Source organism: Crinia signifera, chromosome 1, assembly GCF_055691185.1.
Source record: "Crinia signifera chromosome 1, ASM5569118v1, whole genome shotgun sequence".
Classification (NCBI taxonomy): Eukaryota; Metazoa; Chordata; class Amphibia; order Anura; family Myobatrachidae; genus Crinia; species Crinia signifera.
This window is the reverse complement of record NC_139217.1, coordinates 117,532,780-117,553,136: the sequence shown is the minus strand read 5'-3', so window position 1 is coordinate 117,553,136 and position 20,357 is coordinate 117,532,780. Positions and strand designations below refer to the sequence as shown.

The 20,357-nt window shown below is 40.6% G+C and overlaps 1 protein-coding gene across 4 annotated transcripts in view; it reads left to right on the top strand.

Annotated features, from left to right (window-relative positions):
- The window catches only part of PDGFC (platelet derived growth factor C), a 617,067-nt gene that overhangs the window by 474,386 nt on the left and 122,324 nt on the right, over positions 1 to 20,357 (top strand). For all 4 annotated transcript variants that reach the window (XM_083172335.1, XM_083172307.1, XM_083172325.1 and 1 more), the window contains one exon: positions 12,583 to 12,778. In XM_083172335.1, coding sequence (XP_083028461.1) covers positions 12,583 to 12,778 — 196 coding nt within the window. The remainder of the gene's footprint in view (positions 1 to 12,582; positions 12,779 to 20,357) is intronic.

Below are 20,357 nucleotides of genomic sequence, written 5' to 3'. Positions count from 1 at the left end.
ACAATGCATAACAGCTGTCACGATCTCGCCGCTGTAGACTTCCGGGTTTTCAAAACCGGAAGTGACGTTCCGGCTCTCCGCAATGATCATTTCTCCGTCACTTCCTTCCTTTGGAACGCATCGTGCGTATCAATAGGACGCGACTCCATCTTTTAAGATGAATTTGTTCTTCCTGACATTAGGAACGCATATTTCTTCCTGGAACGCACCGCCATTTTTGTTTATGTCCATGCTCAGTCCAGAAAGTGCCAAATATGTGCAGGAATATTTTAGCGTCCATATATTCAGATATAAAATACAGAAAAAATATATATATACGATTAGTTACACTATATAAATACAAAAATACAAAAAGTACAAAAATACAAAAATACAAAAATACAAGATAGTGCAAGAGGATAAAAAGATAAAAAAGATAAAAAAGACAGAGGCTAAAATTTACTCTAAGAAGGTACAAGGCTTATAGGAACCACTTCAGCTCGAACTCGCTATTTAGACCATGTGGTACCAAAGTATGTAGTTTATATATCCATTCCATTTCAGCCCTTGCTAGTCTGGCATCTAGATTATTGTATCGCCAGTTTGGGTTAATGGACTGGATCCCCCAAAAAGATTTAAAAAAACTGGGGTTCGAGCCATGTACCTTCTTAAAATGTGCAAAAACTGTGTGACTCTCAAGGCCCTTTTTAATATTATAAATATGTTCTGATAATCTTGTTTTCAGGCTTCTTGTTGTCTTTCCTATATATACAAGACCACATTTACATTCCAAAGCGTAGACTAAATTTCTGGTGTTGCAAGTAAGGAAATCTTTGATTACATATTTTTGGTTTTTAACCTCAAAATCCTTAATCTTGCTTACGCCTTTAGTAGTGCGGCACATTAGACAAAGTCCACAGCGGTGGAAGCCTTGGCTTCTTATGCTGCTTCTTTTCGGTATTTCCAATGCACTCTTCACTACCGTATCTTTAATGGTTTTTGATCTTCTGTATATGAAGCCTGGGCGATCAGGTAAGTATGGGCCCAAGATAGGATCCCTTTGTAATATCGGCCAGTTTTTTTTAAAAATATTTTCGACATCTTTATGTTGGCAATGATATTTACAAATAAAAGACCACTGTAATTTCTCATCAGATTTTTTAGGGGGTCTTTCTTTTGACAATAAGGTATTCCTATCTATAATGTCCACTCTTTTTTGGGCATCTACTACCAGATCTTCAGAATAACCTTTTTCCAGGAAACGTGAACTCATCTGTTGTACCTGTTCCTGGTAAATGGGCTCCTCAGTACAGCTCCTTTTGACCCTCAAGAACTGGCTGTATGGGATACCGTTCAACCAGTTTTCGTGGTGTTGGCTCGACTTTTCAATTAGGCTGTTAGAGTCAGTGGGTTTTCTGTATATTTTCGTATGTAATACGTTTTCCTTAGTATACAGGCACAAGTCCAAAAAACATATTTGATCCTTACTTTTGGAGAAGGTTAACTTTATATCATAATCATTTATATTCAGATTTTCACAGAAGGAATCTAGATCCATACGACTACCGCTCCATAAAAATAGAACGTCGTCGATGAATCGGCGCCAGAGCACCAGGCCCGCCCCCAGCTCCTCTCCATGCCATACGGATCGCATCTCCCAGTATGACATGAAGAGGTTTGCATAGCTAGGGGCAAACCTGGTGCCCATCGCCGTCCCTACACGTTGTATATAGTATTGACCATTAAAGTAAAAGTAATTATTTTGCAAAATAAATTTGATACTGTCAATGAGGAAGTTTTTTAGGGCTTCTGTGTAAGAAGTCTGGTCCAGGAAATATCGCACCGCCTCTACACCCTTCTCCTCTCGGATTATGGTGTAGAGGGTAGATACATCGGCTGTGACCATTGTATAATCTTCTTGCCACTGAACTTCACTTAATAATTGCAAAACTTCATTTGAATCTTTAATATAAGCCCGGGTGTTTTTTACCAAGGGTTGCAAATAATGGTCAACCAGAGCTGACAAGTTTGAAGAGATACTATTTGTCCCTGATATTATGGGTCTGCCCGGCGGGTGGAGGGGGTCCTTATGGATTTTTGGAAGGACATAGATCGTTGGGGTGGATGCATCTTTTATATTCAGGAATTCAAATTCTGATTTTGTTATTACCTTATCTTCTAATGCTTTAGTTGTTAAGGCTAGTAATGACTTTGAGATTCGCATTAATGGATCATTTTTTAATTTCTCATAGGTCTTACCATCTCCCAACTGTCGATCTATCTCCATGATATAATTCTCTATATCCATAAGGACCACCCCTCCACCCTTATCGGCTGGTTTTATTATAATCTCCTTCTGTTTTTTTAGAGACTCTAAAGCTTGCCACTCTTTTTTTGTAAGATTACAACTTTTTCTTTTCTTTTTTATAGTTTTCTCTACCTCATCCAATACTATTTTATTAAAGCATTCGATGAATGCTCCCTTTTGGTGTGCCGGGTAGAATGTTGATTTAGGCCGGAAATTATTCCTAGTGTCTTGAGGTGTTTCTATTTCTATATCATCTTTACTTAAGAAGAATTTTTTGACAGTGAGCTTCCGTATGTATTTCTGAAGATCAACATAGAACTCAAAACTGTCAATTTTACTTGTAGGACAGTATTTTAATCCTCTTTTTAACACACTCTCTTCTACCTTTGTTAAAGTTTTTTTGCTTAGATTGAAGATCTTTGTTTGATTTTCTACAGATGGCACTTCTATAGGGATTGTTGGTGGGGTAGTGGTTTTGTTTCTATTATGATTCCTTCTGTTTTTAGTACCTCCTCTCTTCCCTCTAACAGTTTTTAGTTTTGATTTTTTGTCCCATTTTGTTTTCTCCACCTGGTTTTCGGCGCAAACCTGAAAAAAGGGGATCGAATGGGTGTTTCTCTTCTCAGAGGTTCGAAATAATTAGGATCCTCATAATTAAAGAAACCGGGGGAATCATGAGGTCTCCTATCGAAATGATTTTTTGGGGGATATCTCCTTGGGGTATACACTCTTTGATTAGATGGATTATCATTCCTCCAATTATTCTTATACCCTCTCCCTTTTTGTTGGAAATTTTGGGGTTTAGATTTTCTCATAGGGTGAGAATAATGGTTAATAGGGGTTTGAGGTATAATTGTATCCTCTGTAGGAGGTATATTTTGTGTTTTGAGATCATTAAGATCTCTGAGGTATTTCTTCCTCTTTTTCTCTTTCAATTCTCCCGTTTCCTTATTTAATTTTTTCATAATCTCTATTTCTGTCTTTTTATAATCCTCTAGCTCTTTAAATGGTTCTAAAGTTTTCTGTATTTTATTAATTTCCTCATTGAATTCGGTGAGGTTCCTTTTACGTTCTTTTATGATTAGACCCATTAATTTAATGGAACATTGTTCCAATATTAGGTCCCAATCTTTTTTGAAGTCCCCATTGGTGGGGGGAAAGGATGGGGATTTTTGGATTTTTAGGCCTCTTGGCACTAGATTTTCAGATAAGTATTTTTCTAATGTACATACTTCCCACCAACATCGATTTTCTTTGAGAATTAAATTCTCTAATTTTTTCATGGTGGTGGTGAGGTCTGTATCTGGTACATTGAACTGAATATCACTATTAAACAAATCTTTTAAAAAATCACTCCTATTTTCTCTAAATGAGAACATATTGCAGCTAGGGTGCTCAGTGATGGTGAAAAAGCAATTGGATAGAAAAAGGTTTTACTAAACAACCCACAGCGCAAATAATAACACTCTGCCCAGGAAATACAAAAAAGCCTTCACCAAAGGCTCAAAAGAACACAAGATACACACAGAATTATTGTAAATCCACTGGCGAGTGTTTTAGACAAGATAATAAAGACCACTTACACACTGCTATAAAAACTTATTGGTGGAGCTTCCTTTAGATCTAAAAAAGAAGCTCAAACACAAAAAGAGACCATAGTGTGATATTGTTAGAATATGGAATGAAATGGTGCTGTTTCGTCAGGTCACTCACATTTCATAAGCAGGGTATGCACATATCAGAAAGGGTCTTTATCTTTCAATCCAACATGTTCCTCCAATTAACGTTCCCTGGGGACTCGATAAAACGGTATATAGTGCAACACAGTTTGTTATAATTAAAATAACAATTTATTGGTTACACTCACATGTGATCGATAAAAACAAGGCAAAATACCCATACAGGGTGACAGGATCCACAGTCTGTGCCGCAAAAGATCATCCAACCCTCCGAATACCCGACCAGCGGTCCTCAGCAGGGATGTTGCTCCTTCTAGTGGCCTCAGGATAGGATCCGTTCGGTGGTGTTCACTTAGCTTAAGCGCGCTTTCGGGCAGGAATTGCCCTTCATCAGAAGCTCAATGGACACCATCGGACGGGGCCTTTTTATACCCCCTCCAAATACACAATGCATAACAGCTGTCACGATCTCGCCGCTGTAGACTTCCGGGTTTTCAAAACCGGAAGTGACGTTCCGGCTCTCCGCAATGATCATTTCTCCGTCACTTCCTTCCTTTGGAACGCATCGTGCGTATCAATAGGACGCGACTCCATCTTTTAAGATGAATTTGTTCTTCCTGACATTAGGAACGCATATTTCTTCCTGGAACGCACCGCCATTTTTGTTTATGTCCATGCTCAGTCCAGAAAGTGCCAAATATGTGCAGGAATATTTTAGCGTCCATATATTCAGATATAAAATACAGAAAAAATATATATATACGATTAGTTACACTATATAAATACAAAAATACAAAAAGTACAAAAATACAAAAATACAAAAATACAAGATAGTGCAAGAGGATAAAAAGATAAAAAAGATAAAAAAGACAGAGGCTAAAATTTACTCTAAGAAGGTACAAGGCTTATAGGAACCACTTCAGCTCGAACTCGCTATTTAGGCCATGTGGTACCAAAGTATGTAGTTTATATATCCATTCCATTTCAGCCCTTGCTAGTCTGGCATCTAGATTATTGTATCGCCAGTTTGGGCTAATGGACTGGATCCCCCAAAAAGATTTTAAAAAACTGGGGTTCGAGCCATGTACCTTCTTAAAATGTGCAGAAACTGTGTGACTCTCACATTTTAAGAAGGTACATGGCTCGAACCCCAGTTTTTTAAAATCTTTTTGGGGGATCCAGTCCATTAGCCCAAACTGGCGATACAATAATCTAGATGCCAGACTAGCAAGGGCTGAAATGGAATGGATATATAAACTACATACTTTGGTACCACATGGCCTAAATAGCGAGTTCGAGCTGAAGTGGTTCCTATAAGCCTTGTACCTTCTTAGAGTAAATTTTAGCCTCTGTCTTTTTTATCTTTTTTATCTTTTTATCCTCTTGCACTATCTTGTATTTTTGTATTTTTGTACTTTTTGTATTTTTGTATTTATATAGTGTAACTAATCGTATATATATATATTTTTTCTGTATTTTATATCTGAATATATGGACGCTAAAATATTCCTGCACATATTTGGCACTTTCTGGACTGAGCATGGACATAAACAAAAATGGCGGTGCGTTCCAGGAAGAAATATGCGTTCCTAATGTCAGGAAGAACAAATTCATCTTAAAAGATGGAGTCGCGTCCTATTGATACGCACGATGCGTTCCAAAGGAAGGAAGTGACGGAGAAATGATCATTGCGGAGAGCCGGAACGTCACTTCCGGTTTTGAAAACCCGGAAGTCTACAGCGGCGAGATCGTGACAGCTGTTATGCATTGTGTATTTGGAGGGGGTATAAAAAGGCCCCGTCCGATGGTGTCCATTGAGCTTCTGATGAAGGGCAATTCCTGCCCGAAAGCGCGCTTAAGCTAAGTGAACACCACCGAACGGATCCTATCCTGAGGCCACTAGAAGGAGCAACATCCCTGCTGAGGACCGCTGGTCGGGTATTCGGAGGGTTGGATGATCTTTTGCGGCACAGACTGTGGATCCTGTCACCCTGTATGGGTATTTTGCCTTGTTTTTATCGATCACATGTGAGTGTAACCAATAAATTGTTATTTTAATTATAACAAACTGTGTTGCACTATATACCGTTTTATCGAGTCCCCAGGGAACGTTAATTGGAGGAACATGTTGGATTGAAAGATAAAGACCCTTTCTGATATGTGCATACCCTGCTTATGAAATGTGAGTGACCTGACGAAACAGCACCATTTCATTCCATATTCTAACAATATCACACTATGGTCTCTTTTTGTGTTTGAGCTTCTTTTTTAGATCTAAAGGAAGCTCCACCAATAAGTTTTTATAGCAGTGTGTAAGTGGTCTTTATTATCTTGTCTAAAACACTCGCCAGTCTGTAACATGTAAGAAGCTGTGTGCTGGTACATTGGGGCAGATTTATTAAGCTTGGAGAAGAGATAAACTGGAAATAAAGTGGAGAAAAGGTAAAAGGAGATAAAGCACAGCCAATCAGCTCCCAACTGTCTTTTTCAAACACAGCTGATTGGCTGTGCTTTATCTACTTTTACATTTTCTCCGCTTTATCTCCAGTTTATCTCTTCTCCAAGCTTAATAAATCTGCCCCATTGTCTCTGTCCACATATGGTTAAAGGGCAGTGGTATCACGGGGGTGCAGGCTGTACCTGGTGTTACTCGCCAAGATATCTGGAGGTAGCCTGCATCTTTGGGACCCCAGGAGTGGCGAAATGGGGGTTTGGTCCTGTCACACAAGGCGACACCACATTATCCGTGAAGCTATACCCCCTTTACCGAAGCGTGTGTGCTTTTGGTGAGCTGTCATTACATGCCCTGGCATCGTATGTCAACACTGACACTCCTGTTAAAGGGGCTCTGTTTGACTGTCTTACGAACTTGTTAAAAAAATATTCTACTGATCAGGGTTCTGTTTGGTAGTCACTGCAATCTCCTCATGTACAACAAGTTCTGCTGTCTCAATCACTGGGCACACACTGGGCAACATTTTAAATGATTTTGTCCAGCTTCAGCAAGTGTGTATGTACTTGCCCATGCCAGCACACCACCAGGTCCCCTCGGGCAAGATGTCACTGGGTGCACACATCGTTCAGTGTGTAACCCGCTACAGTAGTCTAAGATCATCAGCAGCAATGTTGATGTTAAGTAGGAAAAACTAATGATTAATTAAAAGTCTGGGCTTACTATACATTTTGTTAAATGTGGGATAGGAAATGTATGCATTCAATTTATAACATTATCCAGATATTGAAAATATTTTACTTAAGTAGTAAAATAAGAAACCATAAAAACAAATCCTGCTTTTAACATTCTTTATTTTCCACAGAAATATATATATTTGATTATCATTACTTAATCCTATAGTCAGAATTTTAAAAATATATGAAATAAATGGAATATTTGGACAAAATCCAGGCACATTTGGCATAAATATAAATGACATTAAAAATAATATGTTGCCATATGCAAACTATTTACCAAGCTCCGGAACTAGCTGAGTAATGTAACACCTCCATGCTCGATTGGTTAAGTATAGTAGTAATTCATTGTAGTATTGTGCAGCAACACAGAAATCATACAGGAACTGCAAATGCAGGAACCGAAACAGGATCTCATACTATCAGTTTTTCCAGCAATTATGAAGTGAGCAAACATTCCTAAAAAAAGAGTGGAGCCTCAAGACCACTCAGTCATTGTGGCCCTTATTCTAGTTCACTCTAAAGATGCCCATACACTAGTAAGAGTTATCTTCAGATCTGGCTGGTTGGAACAAAAACATGGTTATGGATGAGTGACAGATTGTCAGTTTCCCAGTTATTATGAAGTGAGCAAACATTCCTAAAAAAAGAGTAGAGCCTCAAGACCACTCAGTCATATATATATATATGTGGTAATATGAAATTACCTCCATCAGGAGAGACAACAGGTACTGTAGATACTGTAATCAGTTTTCCACTGAGGTCAGTGATGCCTGATGCATTGAGCCCCCTCCTCTTCCACATGGCTGAAAAAGGGGGATGGCCTTACAGCAGACTGCATAAGTCACGGGCCAATCCCATTTTCATCACTCCCAGAAATGTTGTGCGGAGCACAGAGACATTGCCGACTCACACACTGTGACAGGAGCCGAGTGATCCTCGTGTCTGTCACAGTGCAGCATCCAGTTCAGCCACTGGGACAAATTAGCATTTTGGTGTCACTCCTTGGAGGGTGACACCCAGGTGCAGCCCCCACCCTAGTGACTTCACTTAGAGTATATCTACCTACCTACCTACCTACCTACCTATCTACATACATACATACATACATACATAAATACATACATACAGTACTATTTTTGTTGAGGTCTGGGGGTGGATCAATAAAATAATATATATATATTATATATAATAGAGAGAGGGAGAGATAGATAGATGTATATATTGTATTTAGAAACAAAGGCACTCACAGGTGATTTTAAAATAAAACTTTTTTTATGGAAAGTAGATTTTCAGTTCCTGACAATGTCATATTTAATTAGAGTTTCAGGAACTGATATCCTTCCTGCTGCTATAAACTCAATGCCTATGAATGTGTCTTGACAAAGGTCCCTGCTGTGGATCGAAACGTTGACCAATGATGATATCCTGATGTATTGACCTCTTTGGAATAAAAACATTATTTTGCACATTTCCAGTGCTGGTGAGTGCCTGCTCTCTTTAAAGTTGTATATTTGGGATTGATAGTCCTCTAAAGTGGAGCACCGCCATGTTTCTCCTTGCATTGGACTGAGTGTGGTTCTGAATGATATATATATATATATATATATATATATATATACACACAGTGCTCGAAGTGGGCCGGTATAAACCGGTATGGTATACCGGCACTTCTTTGAGCACTGATTTTTTTTTCCTATTGCCGCGCTGCCATCCATGACCTCCCCCACCTCCAGGGATGCATACAGGGGCTAGGACCCTTTATTTAGCTGCCCCATTGTGCCCGAGCTGATTGATACACAGCCTAGGAGCCCGGTGACAGCCTGCTGGGGTCTAAGCTGGAGCTGAGGGGAGTCAGCATCCGCTGCTGCAGAGCCTACCACCTTCCGAGCTGCCCCCGTCAGCGCCAGAGACTGGTATTAGTCTCACTGCAGCGCAGCCATGGATTTCCGGCGGGCTGGAGTAGGCTGTGCGTGCTTCGCTGAGGTGGCGGCGGCAGCATTTATTCCTAATGACAGCATGTTCCTGGGTCCCGCACATAGCGGTGGGGGAGGGGTATTCTGGAGGTTGCAGCCAGCCACTGGGCTATATGCAGGTGTATGCAGTGTGGTGGCTGCACTGTGTCCTGTAATTGTCATACATATGAAGAGCGAGACGTCAGTGTTGCCCTGGCATGCTGCGTGTTGGTGGTTATTATCACACAGATGCAGGTGTGTCAGTGCACATGTAGGGGGGCATTAGTGTCTCTGCCCCATTGTGTAGGGATGGATGTGGCTGTCATTTGGTCCCTGTCACTTTTTTAGGGGGGTGTCAGTCGCTACCTGTCAGTCTCCTCTTCTCCTTGACCCTCCTGCTCCTCTTCGGCTCTTCGGCTCCTCCCCATCTCTCCCCCTCTTACTCCTCACTCCTCTTGTGCCCCTCTTTCCCCCCTACTCCTCCTTTCCCCATTCTCACCCTCTTCCTACACTTCCTCTCCCCTCACCCTCTTCCCACACCTCCTCTCCCTGTCAGCCTATTCCCCCTCCTCCTCTCATCAGCACTACAGGTGGCATTATATGTGCAATGGCCACAATTTGGTGTGGCCACGCCCCCTCTTTTTGGAGCATGCGGGCCGAAGAAACATTGCTGACTTTCCATACCCCCACTACAAAATTTCCACTTTGACCACTGTATATATATATATATATATATATATATATATATATATATATATATATATATATATATATATATATATATACATATATATATATATATATCATCTATATTTATGTCTAGTGTCTGTGTGTCACCAAAACACTGCCATCTGTTGGCAACAAGTGAAACTACATTTAGCTTTCAAATGGGCTTACTAGTATAGTATATATTTCTAGAAAGTATTTAGATCATTGTATATTTTCTGTTCTGTGGCAGATTGTGTAAAATACTGAAATGTTCAGCATATGAGCTGGTTACTTACAATCCATCCTCAGATCAGAGCTTGACAGGTGAATTCTAATTACCAACTGATTAGCGATTTCATGTTACTGGAGATGCACAGCTTAAATATCTGCCTTTGCCCACAGACTTATATTCATTTCTTTCTAAAGAAAGCGCTGACACAAGTGGAGAAATGCGTTAAGGACGTGCTATGTACAGATGCAGGGAGTTTCTGCTTTCATATCGGATGAGCCAAGTCCATCATTATTTGAATAATGTTGAGGCTAGTGGAATAAGTAATTCACATCCATCACTAGAGGAGTGATGAGACACCTAATACCGGGCTCTGTGTTGTGGTCACCTTTCAGTTGAAGTTGGAGGGACTGAGTATAGTTCTGTATAAGCTAAAGCCTCTGAATACCACACTCTTATTATGTGGATCTGCACAGGCTGAAATGCTTTCACTGGATTCCACTTTAAATACCCAGATATTGAAATATATTGGTTTGTTAAAACAGGCATATATATGCCTTACTTCTTTTGGCTGCTATTCACACAAAACTCTTTTTTGATATAGTAACATTACACCTATGTATATGTAGTGTATTTTTCTGATGATTTTATAGTTGACATTATGTTTTATAAAATATTCTAAGCGTCCACGTTTTCTTTATTGCCAGTGCTGTCAGCTGCAGTAGCACAATGTAAGTTGACATATGCAGTAGGACAGATCTACACTATGGGAAAAGTGAGTGTAACCAAATTGGATATTATAATAATTATAACTGCAGATTCCAAATGTAAGTGTGTGTGTACTTAGAGAAAATGCAACAACTAGTACAAATACGAGGGTGAACGTACAACGTATACGAGGAGGGTGCAATAAGTTAGGCAACAAAACCTCTGACATGCCTAATGCTTTCTTCAGTATTTCATTCTAATTTCCCATCAGACCAGAGCGGTGCCAACGGTTGGGATCCTGACGGTCAGTATACTGAAGTTGATATCCCGACTGTTCGACTGCCTGACAGTTGGGATCCTGACCAACAGGTGCTATTCTTCCTTGTGGGGGCCGCAACTCCTTTAATGGGAGGATAGAACCTGTGGCGAGCGCAGTAAGACACCAAACCCACAGCTTGGTGAGCACAGCAAGGAGTACTAGAGTCAGGGATTCATGTTGGTATCGGGCCATTGAGATCCTGACAGTTGGCCAGTCATACAGCACCCAGGCCAGAGCAGTTAGACCACTGCTTCCCCTCTAGACCATTACATTGCATCTCGTATCAGTACTACTATCCCCACATCAAGTGTAACATGATGGGGCTGGTGGAAACATGATAAAACATTGAAGTGCATATTGTGATCAGATTTCTGCATCTAAAGGGCACATCAGCAGCTGGCATTGATCACCAACTTGTCTAGATGTATGTTGATAACACCTTGTCAAGGAAACAGATTTCAGTTGCTCTGCCTTTGATAACGGCATGACAGTCGTGCAAGAGAAGCAGCAACCTGGACTGCCAAGCATGTCCACCACAGGCAGTGCACCAAATCTGTTTCTGTGATATTACACTGTCACTGCATTTCTCTGATGTTCACCATGAATTTCCGCTATTGATTTATTCGCCCTTTATATGGCATTGTTCATCATTCAGCTAACACTTTGAGTCGCCCATTTTCCCAGAAATGTTTCTACTGCACATGTGCAAAACACCAGGACAAGTGTTTGCCTTGCCATTTTCCCAATGATTTATGAAGTGTTGGTGTGGGCCACACATCTTACACCCATTATACACCGATTCGGCTATATGTAAGTGCAAAAACAGCACTATATCAATTTAAATTTCATTGTGGGATAGAATAGACATCTAGTCAACAGGCATGTCTGAGCTGATATATGAGACCAGTTGTACATTTAGAAATGCTTGCTATTTATTTCTATATGTCTAATTATTTTGAAACATTTATATTGGTTTTTTTTTTATATAAAGATATCTAAACATTAATTTGTTCTATCACATAAATTCATATAAGTGTATTCCACTAGTGATTACAGATATATTTATTACAAATATTGATATTTGTATGCATATCTTGATCAGTTCTGTTTAGTGCCCGGTTGTTATTAATTTTTTGCATCTAATGGACCGAGCTCGGGAAACTGGAAGATAGCAACAACTACAGGCTGAGTATTATTTTGGAAGCTACAATATAGAGATAGCACTGTAGGGTTTTATATGTTGCAACACTATTGTAGAAATGTTATGAAGTTTACTTGGTCATCGTACTGTAATTTTCATCCCACAATTTATTCTGGCACATTGTTTCTTGAACAGAGAAGCATATTCTGCAACATTTGAGATGCTTGATAGATTCCTGTTTAATCCAGGTGTACAGTTACTTGGTAACAATATATTTTTGCTGTTAACTGCATAAATATGTTGTAGTTATTGTGCTCATGCTTTTTGGCTTTGTTGCCTTTCCTTATTCTTTTTTTTTGTGCTACAGGAGTACAAGAACACCAGCATGAGAAGATTGTTTCAGTTTCATCTAATGGATCAATTCACAGCCCCAGGTTCCCCAACTCTTACCCGCGGAGTACTGTCCTGGTATGGAGATTAGTAGCAGCGGAGGAAAACGTACGGATACAACTCATTTTTGATGAAAAATTTGGGCTTGAAGACCCAGAAGGTGACATATGCAAGTAAGTGATGGTTGTATGTCCACCAGAGCCATAATGTGCATTCTCCTAATATTCATTATATCACTTTTTTTGGGGTCATTGTAGTAATAATAATGTACAGAATAATTTCATTTAGAATAAAAAAAGTCTTACCAAACATCACAGATTTCGATAACCTCCAGTCCTCACTGATGCATTCATGCCTACCCTTCCTGATGCTGTGGGAGGTACCAAATGTGTATGGTAGTCCCCCGCAGCCCCGCAAGGGTATGTGACTCTCCTGCATCCTGACATATTTCAAGTGAAAAGTTGGGAAATGCTTACCTGGTGTGGGGATTCTGTGCATTGGGATGTCACTGTCAGTCTTCTGTTCGCCACATCCCAAGCACCGGGATTTCGATACAATCACATTGTGTGGCTTATACACTGTACGATTCAGTGTCAGACCACATTTCATAGCGATTCATTCTGCATTTAGCTTCATGGCATTGTCAGCAGGGTTGGCTCATCAGAGGTCAGGGGACTGGGGTCCCGATTGCACAATTGAGGGAGCACATTGAGCAATATGCCCAGTATTAGATGTGAGAGTGGTATAACTACTGTGGGTTCAGGGGGTGCATCTGCTATAGGACCTTGGCTGCTTTAGGGCCCACAGCTCCCCCTGTATTAGGTGCAGGAGGTTCCGCTCCTGTGGGGCCCACCCCTTGCATCCATTTATGGGTAGAAGGTCTGTTGTATTTCCTTTGTAACTGCTGTTTTCTGTTTGTTGCACCTATGAATGTGAGATTGGCAGATTGTTTTGTTTTCTGTTTTGCTTGTGCATGTATTCCAATGGTGTATATTTGACTACAATGCAATCAGGCATGGAGAGGTACACTGGAGATGTGTTGGGCCTTCCTGGGCTGTCACAGGGTATTGGCTGTTCAGACGTAAATGTGGCATTGTGTGGGCATATTATTTGAGTGATACAAATTTGTTGCAGATGTTTATTGCTTGTAGAGCCACTAGGTCCCACAAATTGGGGCCATACTTGGACAGATGGTCTGCACATGGGGCTGTTGTGTGTTTTGTTGGTGCGGCCTATGGTGGCACCAAGGAACATGCAGGGTATGTTTGCGGCATCTGTGGACAGGAGCATGTTGCTTTGATTGTATGTTCAGGAAGGTGTTTGCCCTCATCTCCGAACAGCTGCTCCCCAAAAAATATTGTGGGGGCCCAGTGGAAATTTTGCAATGGGGTCACTATAGGTCTAGATCCTGGATATATGTTTGATTGGAATAATTACGATATGTTGGGCAATATATTGTTCAGTGTGTTCCTGGCCTTAGTCACAGGCAGGATTATAAGCATGCATGCATGCTCCCAGTCCCGATACATCAGTATCCCCTGCAGGGCAGCCGAGAGGAATGCCGGGCCCCGGTAAATTGTTGGTGGCGTGGCCTAAGTGTGGAAGGTGTGGGTGCCTCCCGCTCTTAGGCCATGCCCCCAAAATGTTTAGAGGAGGGTGAAAGAAAACTCTAAAAACTGTAATCTCAGCAGCAGCACACACCTACAGTATGTGCTGTGCTGACAGTAGGCTCAGCATGACCTCTCACGCTGTCAGTGAGACACTCATGCTGAGCCTGCCGTCAGCACAGCACATGCTGTAGGTGTGTGCTACTGTTGCTACCCGGGAGGGATGGAGGGGGAAGGGAGGGGTCGGACTAGGGCCCCTGTGGGGCCCCTCCAGCAAGCCTGGGCCCGGGTAATTAGTACCCGCTCCCCCCCCCCCCCCTCTCGGCTGCCCTGATCCCCTGATCCTCCCTGATGCTGATCCTGCCTCCACACACAAGTGATAAAGGTTGGTTTGCAAAAGCAAACTCTTTTTTTAATGGACAAAACCATGTGCACTGCAGGTATAGCAGATGTAAAATGTGCAGAGAAAGTTACATTTGGGTAGGGAATCTAAATTGCAGTGTTAGAATAAAGCAGCCAGTATTTACCCTGCACAGGAACAAAATGACTCACCCAAATGTAATTCTCTCTGCACATGTTACATCAGCCCCACCTGCAGTGCACTTGGTTTTGTCCTTTAAAGAAGGAGTTTGCTTTTGCAGACCAACCTGAATTACCACGAAGAAAGTATCTGGGTCTGATTATGTTTCAATCAATCGCAAGAACCAGCCAATGTTAAACCACCTTTACCTGTGCCCATACCACCTCCTGAAGAATACAGGGATACGTCAATGATACAGAGGAGTATTCATATAGTTTTGATGTGTAGAAATTATACAGTAATGCACAATTTGAGTTGGTACAGGATGTTCAACCTGATCCAAATATAAAAAGTGGTGTCAAATAGATTAAGACAGCCAGGTTTTGCAGCATACAATATTTTCCCTTCATTCTGTTTACACTTCACAAATGCAATCATATACTTATTTTACAAAATGAGTATGCATGATTACTTCATATATACGGTAATGTGTAAATGAACAGGGCAATGTGACTTTATCTTCTGCTCACACCAGCTGTTTGTGTCACTTAATATGCAGTACAGTGCTTAATGTGTCATATTGATATTTTGCCACTTGAAGCTTATAGATAAAATGACTGTATCTGCATTTAAGCTACAGAAAAGCTCTTACATCTGCGTCTCTCTTTTTAACTACATTTCCAACATTATATTTGCTTTTATATGCCTATATTACCATATGCATATATATCATACTGTATAATAAAGAGTGGATATTATATTAAGATCTCCAACATTTAGCAATGGATGTCTGCCTTCTACAATGGCACTAAGAGATTATAATTTAATCGTAATTAAAATGTTCTACCTTTTATTATCTTGAATTCAGTACACAATCTCCCTGATATATACGGTAGCTTTGGCAGAATATGAGAAAATTGGCAATATGTTTGCCTGTCCCAGCTTTGCTATACTGTTATATAACCTAATTAATTGTATGAGTGCTAGGACTGCGGAATATTGAGTGAGGTTCCTACTGTGCTTCTGTTTCCCATTAAAGCAAAGAATTATTAAGCATTGATGCTAAAATAGACAAAAAGTATATTGCATACTTGCCTACTTTTGTTTTTTCCTCTATGGGATAAGCCCACAGAGGGAACCAGATACTACACGTCAGGGGGGCAGGGACAAGGCTAATGTCACCAAGCCCCACCCACATGCCAGTCAAACACTGCAATTTGTGGGTCTGCGGATTGGGGGAGGGGCTAAAATGATGCAAAATTACGATATTAACATCATTTAGCCCCACCCCCTTTGCCGACCCACAAAATTTGGTATAAGTTTCAATGGGGGTGATGCGGGAGACTTGCCCAACTTCCCGGGGACAATGATAGGGACCCTATTTTCGGGCGCCTCCCATCCATTCCAGGAGAGTAGGCAAATATGGTATATTAAAGTGCAGAAGAAAAACTAAATTCATTTCAAAGAAACACTGAAACAGAGTTGGAGCAACAGAGCACTGACCTGGTTGTGCGTGTCAATTGATGTCACTATAAAAATACCCTTGTAGGCTATTAGATATGGCCCATGATCTATCTCTGATTCAAAGTTGGACGCAAGGTCAATTTCAGTTGCAAGTGGTTGATGTTGGCAGTACTGCTCTTACAGTACATCTGAATCACATTGCACATATGTACCAATGGTATTTGTTGGTCGGATGCAGTTTAAACACATAGGGGTAAGTTTACTAAAGCATCTAAAAATGTAAAGAGGTGGTTATGTTTATCCTTTTCTAAGATGCCTAATAGAGGAATGATAGACACGATCTCATTAGTTGCTTTGGGCAACTTCACCTCTATTAATTTTTAGAAACTTTAATAAATGCACCCCATAGAGAGGCAATGCTGGTTGGTCGCTCTGGGAGGTAACAGGGGGTGACTATTCAGATACAGGCAGTAGCACTAGCAGCCATGTTCTGATGGACATTCTGAACAATTATGAGGACTTTAGATGGTGTGATGTTTTGTGCAAAGCAGCAGAATATAGATGCAGCCTGGGGGCATCTCTGTACAAATCCATTGGCTGCAGCAATAGCATAGGTTTACTGTTGCACTACATACAAAGATACTGCGGTCACTGCACTGCATCCACCAATGAATCACGCACTGTGTCCTTTCCTTGTATGTTGGTCTTATATAATGGACTCTGCTTTGTATGCTGATAATCAAAATAAGCTATTACTGTACTTTGGTAAACTAGTCATAAGATAGGACACTTGAAACAAAATTGGCCAAATACAAATGATGTAAGCTATTCTGACTGCGTAGGAGCTTGGAGAAGGTTTTTTTTTTAAGCATGAGTGGGAGAAAGTTAAGAGAGGTCAGGAAAGATGGAGATTATTGACTTGATATTTGTTGACAAGTGAGACCACATGTAAGTAATTCCTGACTGGGCACTTTTTCCGCTGAATAAATAATTATAATGTATTGTTTGTTAGATTTCCTTTCTTTAATTTACTGACTTCATTGAAATGTTTTCCAGATAGTCGTATATTAAGAAAATAAAAGTTTCATTGAGTGCACTTACTTTCTCTCTTCATTGTAAATAGCTGGGGTAATTAATATAGACTGTGTCACACAGATTAGGCAAATGGCCAGGCTAATACTTGGACTCATTGCTTGTTTGTGTAATGGACCGCCGAACCATGTGTTCTTCCCGGTACACCACAGCCTACGGTATCTTGCATTCACTTATATTATTCATTCTGTGTATGCTGAATACCTAGATCTTATTTAGGAAAATCATTAATATTAGAAGTTGTGAAGTACAGTACCTAAAATGCCTGTCTTCACCCTGCTACCTGGTACCTGCTTCACCCGATGCTTGGCTTCTGCTTTTTACAGAGTACATTATACTTCCAGACATTAATGCCTTGCACTGCTATGAGCACTATACTACACATTTTATTAAATACTGGGCCAAATGTAATAGGGTGAGAGTTTCAGAAAGTGAGAGATTTTGGGAGAGTTTTCCCATGTTTTTTAAAGCAGCAATCAATTACACTGCAAAACCAGGTTGATTTTGCCATGTAATTGATTGCTGCTTTAAAAAAAATGGGAAAACTCTCCCAAAATCTCTCACTTTCCGATACTCTCACCCTATTACATTTGGTCCACTACCTTAGATTTGTGGACAATTGCAATTCAGAACTAGAAAGCTTCAAGTAAATGGATTCTGTGTTGGTGTTTTTCCATTAACCCTCTACAATGCCACCAGCCTTTGGGGTCTATCTCACAGTTCATCTGGAGTGTATATTAGAGAAAATAATAGAGAGGGTAGAGAGTTGAATATATATTGAACTTATATACAATGGGGTGCTAAAAGGGAGAGTATGTGCAGCTTACTTTGGCCCGAACCACATCTTTAGCAGACCGCAAGGGGAGTTGAGGTGTAACTATTCCCCTCCAGTATAATGGTCATGCCACCCAATGTGCAAACCATGGTACTGAAAAATGGGATGTAACTGTGCCCCCCTTTCATCACAGGGCCATCCTAATTTAAAGGTCATTGAGCCAGGGCCACCTGGGTGTTTTTTGGGAGACTGTTAGAGAATGCTGCCCAGCCACTCTGATTGGGAATTGCACACAATGAGAGCAGCCAGACAGTGAATGGCTTCCAGCATGCTGACTGGTGGTTGACTGGAGCTATCCACTAGTCAGAGTGCTGACAGCCAATCACTGTATGGAAGCAAGTGGAGAGACAATGTCGGACCAAATCTATGATTTGTTTCCATTTATTTTTAATAATATTTAATATTAATATTTAATATTTTTATATTTCCCTATTACATTGCTTTGCCCAGGGTCTACAATGCTATAGTGATGGCCCTGCCCAGACTCCTCAAAGTCTCCTAGAACCGGCTTTTCTATAGCATACATGGGCAGTTTATAGCATACATGGGCATATTGTGAAATATTAGGAATAAAAGATCAAAGTCCTTCACTCTCACCCTAGAAGTTAGAACCAGACATCTGCCTAGGAATAGATATACGGCTGTAGTGACACTCAACATATAGCTGCAATTTTGACAGCTAAGTGGACTTTTTGTTTTAAAAAAAAAATTAAAAGTGGTATAGAAATCCCCATGTTACATAGATACAGTTATTATGATTGCCCTGGCAGTAACTGGGAGTACCTGTATGATAAGGGTGTAACATGGTAGGATTAGAGCTCCATGTGACTTGACAGCGTTGACACACCTTGTATATGCAGTTGATTATGGTGCCACATATAGGAGGGTAGATCATGCCTGGCACCGGAGATGTGCAGAAGGTAATTTCTATCTACGGGCATTAAGCAAGGGCCTCACAACTGTGTGCAAAATGTGTTAGTGGCACTACAACTGTGGGCGTAATGTGTTAGCAGCACTGCAACTGTGGGCATATTGTAAGGGGCACTACATTTGTGGGCATAATGTGTAAGGGGCATTACAGCAGTGCTTTCCCCATGAGATCACACCCTCTTCATTTTTAAAAAGAACTCTGAGGGAGCAAAGGTGTTTATTTACTTGCCAAAAAATTGCCCTCAGGCTGGCCATAAGACTTACTGTAATACAACTTGCCTGATACACTGTCTTCAGCATGGTACTCTCTACGGCAGTGAGGGGTGAATTTATGAAGCTTGGAGAAGTGTTATCTATCCCCATAAAGAACGTTATGAGCAAGGTGATAATGGTTCAGCCAATCAGCTCTTACCTGTCAATTTACATATTGTAGCTGATTGGCTGAACCATTATCACCTTGCTCATAACGTTCTTTATGGGGATAGATAACACTTCTCCAAGCTTCATAAATTCACCCCTGAGTCCATTAGCCAATGATGATGATTGTTGTGATTTGGTCTGCGGTTTCCATCCACGTCATTGCAGCTAAGAAAATGCTTTCTACTGGTCATTTGATATTATGCTTATTTCACCATGAAACAGAGAAACCCTGTTGAAGAGAAAATTTATCTGCTGGATATTTTGTGGCAACCAAAGTATAATTAACATACTTTGCTGCTGGAATAAACAGGAAAAAAAGGAAATATGTTGCACTTACATTCCAGTGCCCTCTCGTTATCTGGTCTATCTCTACAGCGATGCTGCTGTGGGAATTTCCCGCATCTGCTGAGCCAAGATTCTGCTAATGACTTACAGTACAAGTAAAATATAAATACTGGTAAATGATTTGCTGTATAACTTTTACTCCAAAAAAAGCCCCTGGATGTTCCGACAATCGGAATCCTGCATTGAATACCCCCCTCAGCCTGTAGTAAACTGCAGGAGCACCTTGTAATAAAAGTAATAAAACTAACACATCAGCCCCCAAAATATTTAAACACATTGGTTCCTACAGCAGAAAAACTAATGCATTGCTCTCCATAGAGTACAGTGCAAAGTGTCAATTTAACAAATGGCAAAATTATCACCACATGGATTCTCTGAGAAGTTAACACCTGCCAATAGACATTGTTCAGTCCAGCCCCCCCCAACACACACACACACACACACACACAAACACACACACACACACACACACACACACACACACATACCACACACTGTAAATACTACTGTCTTAAGAAAATGTAATTAATAAACGTGAA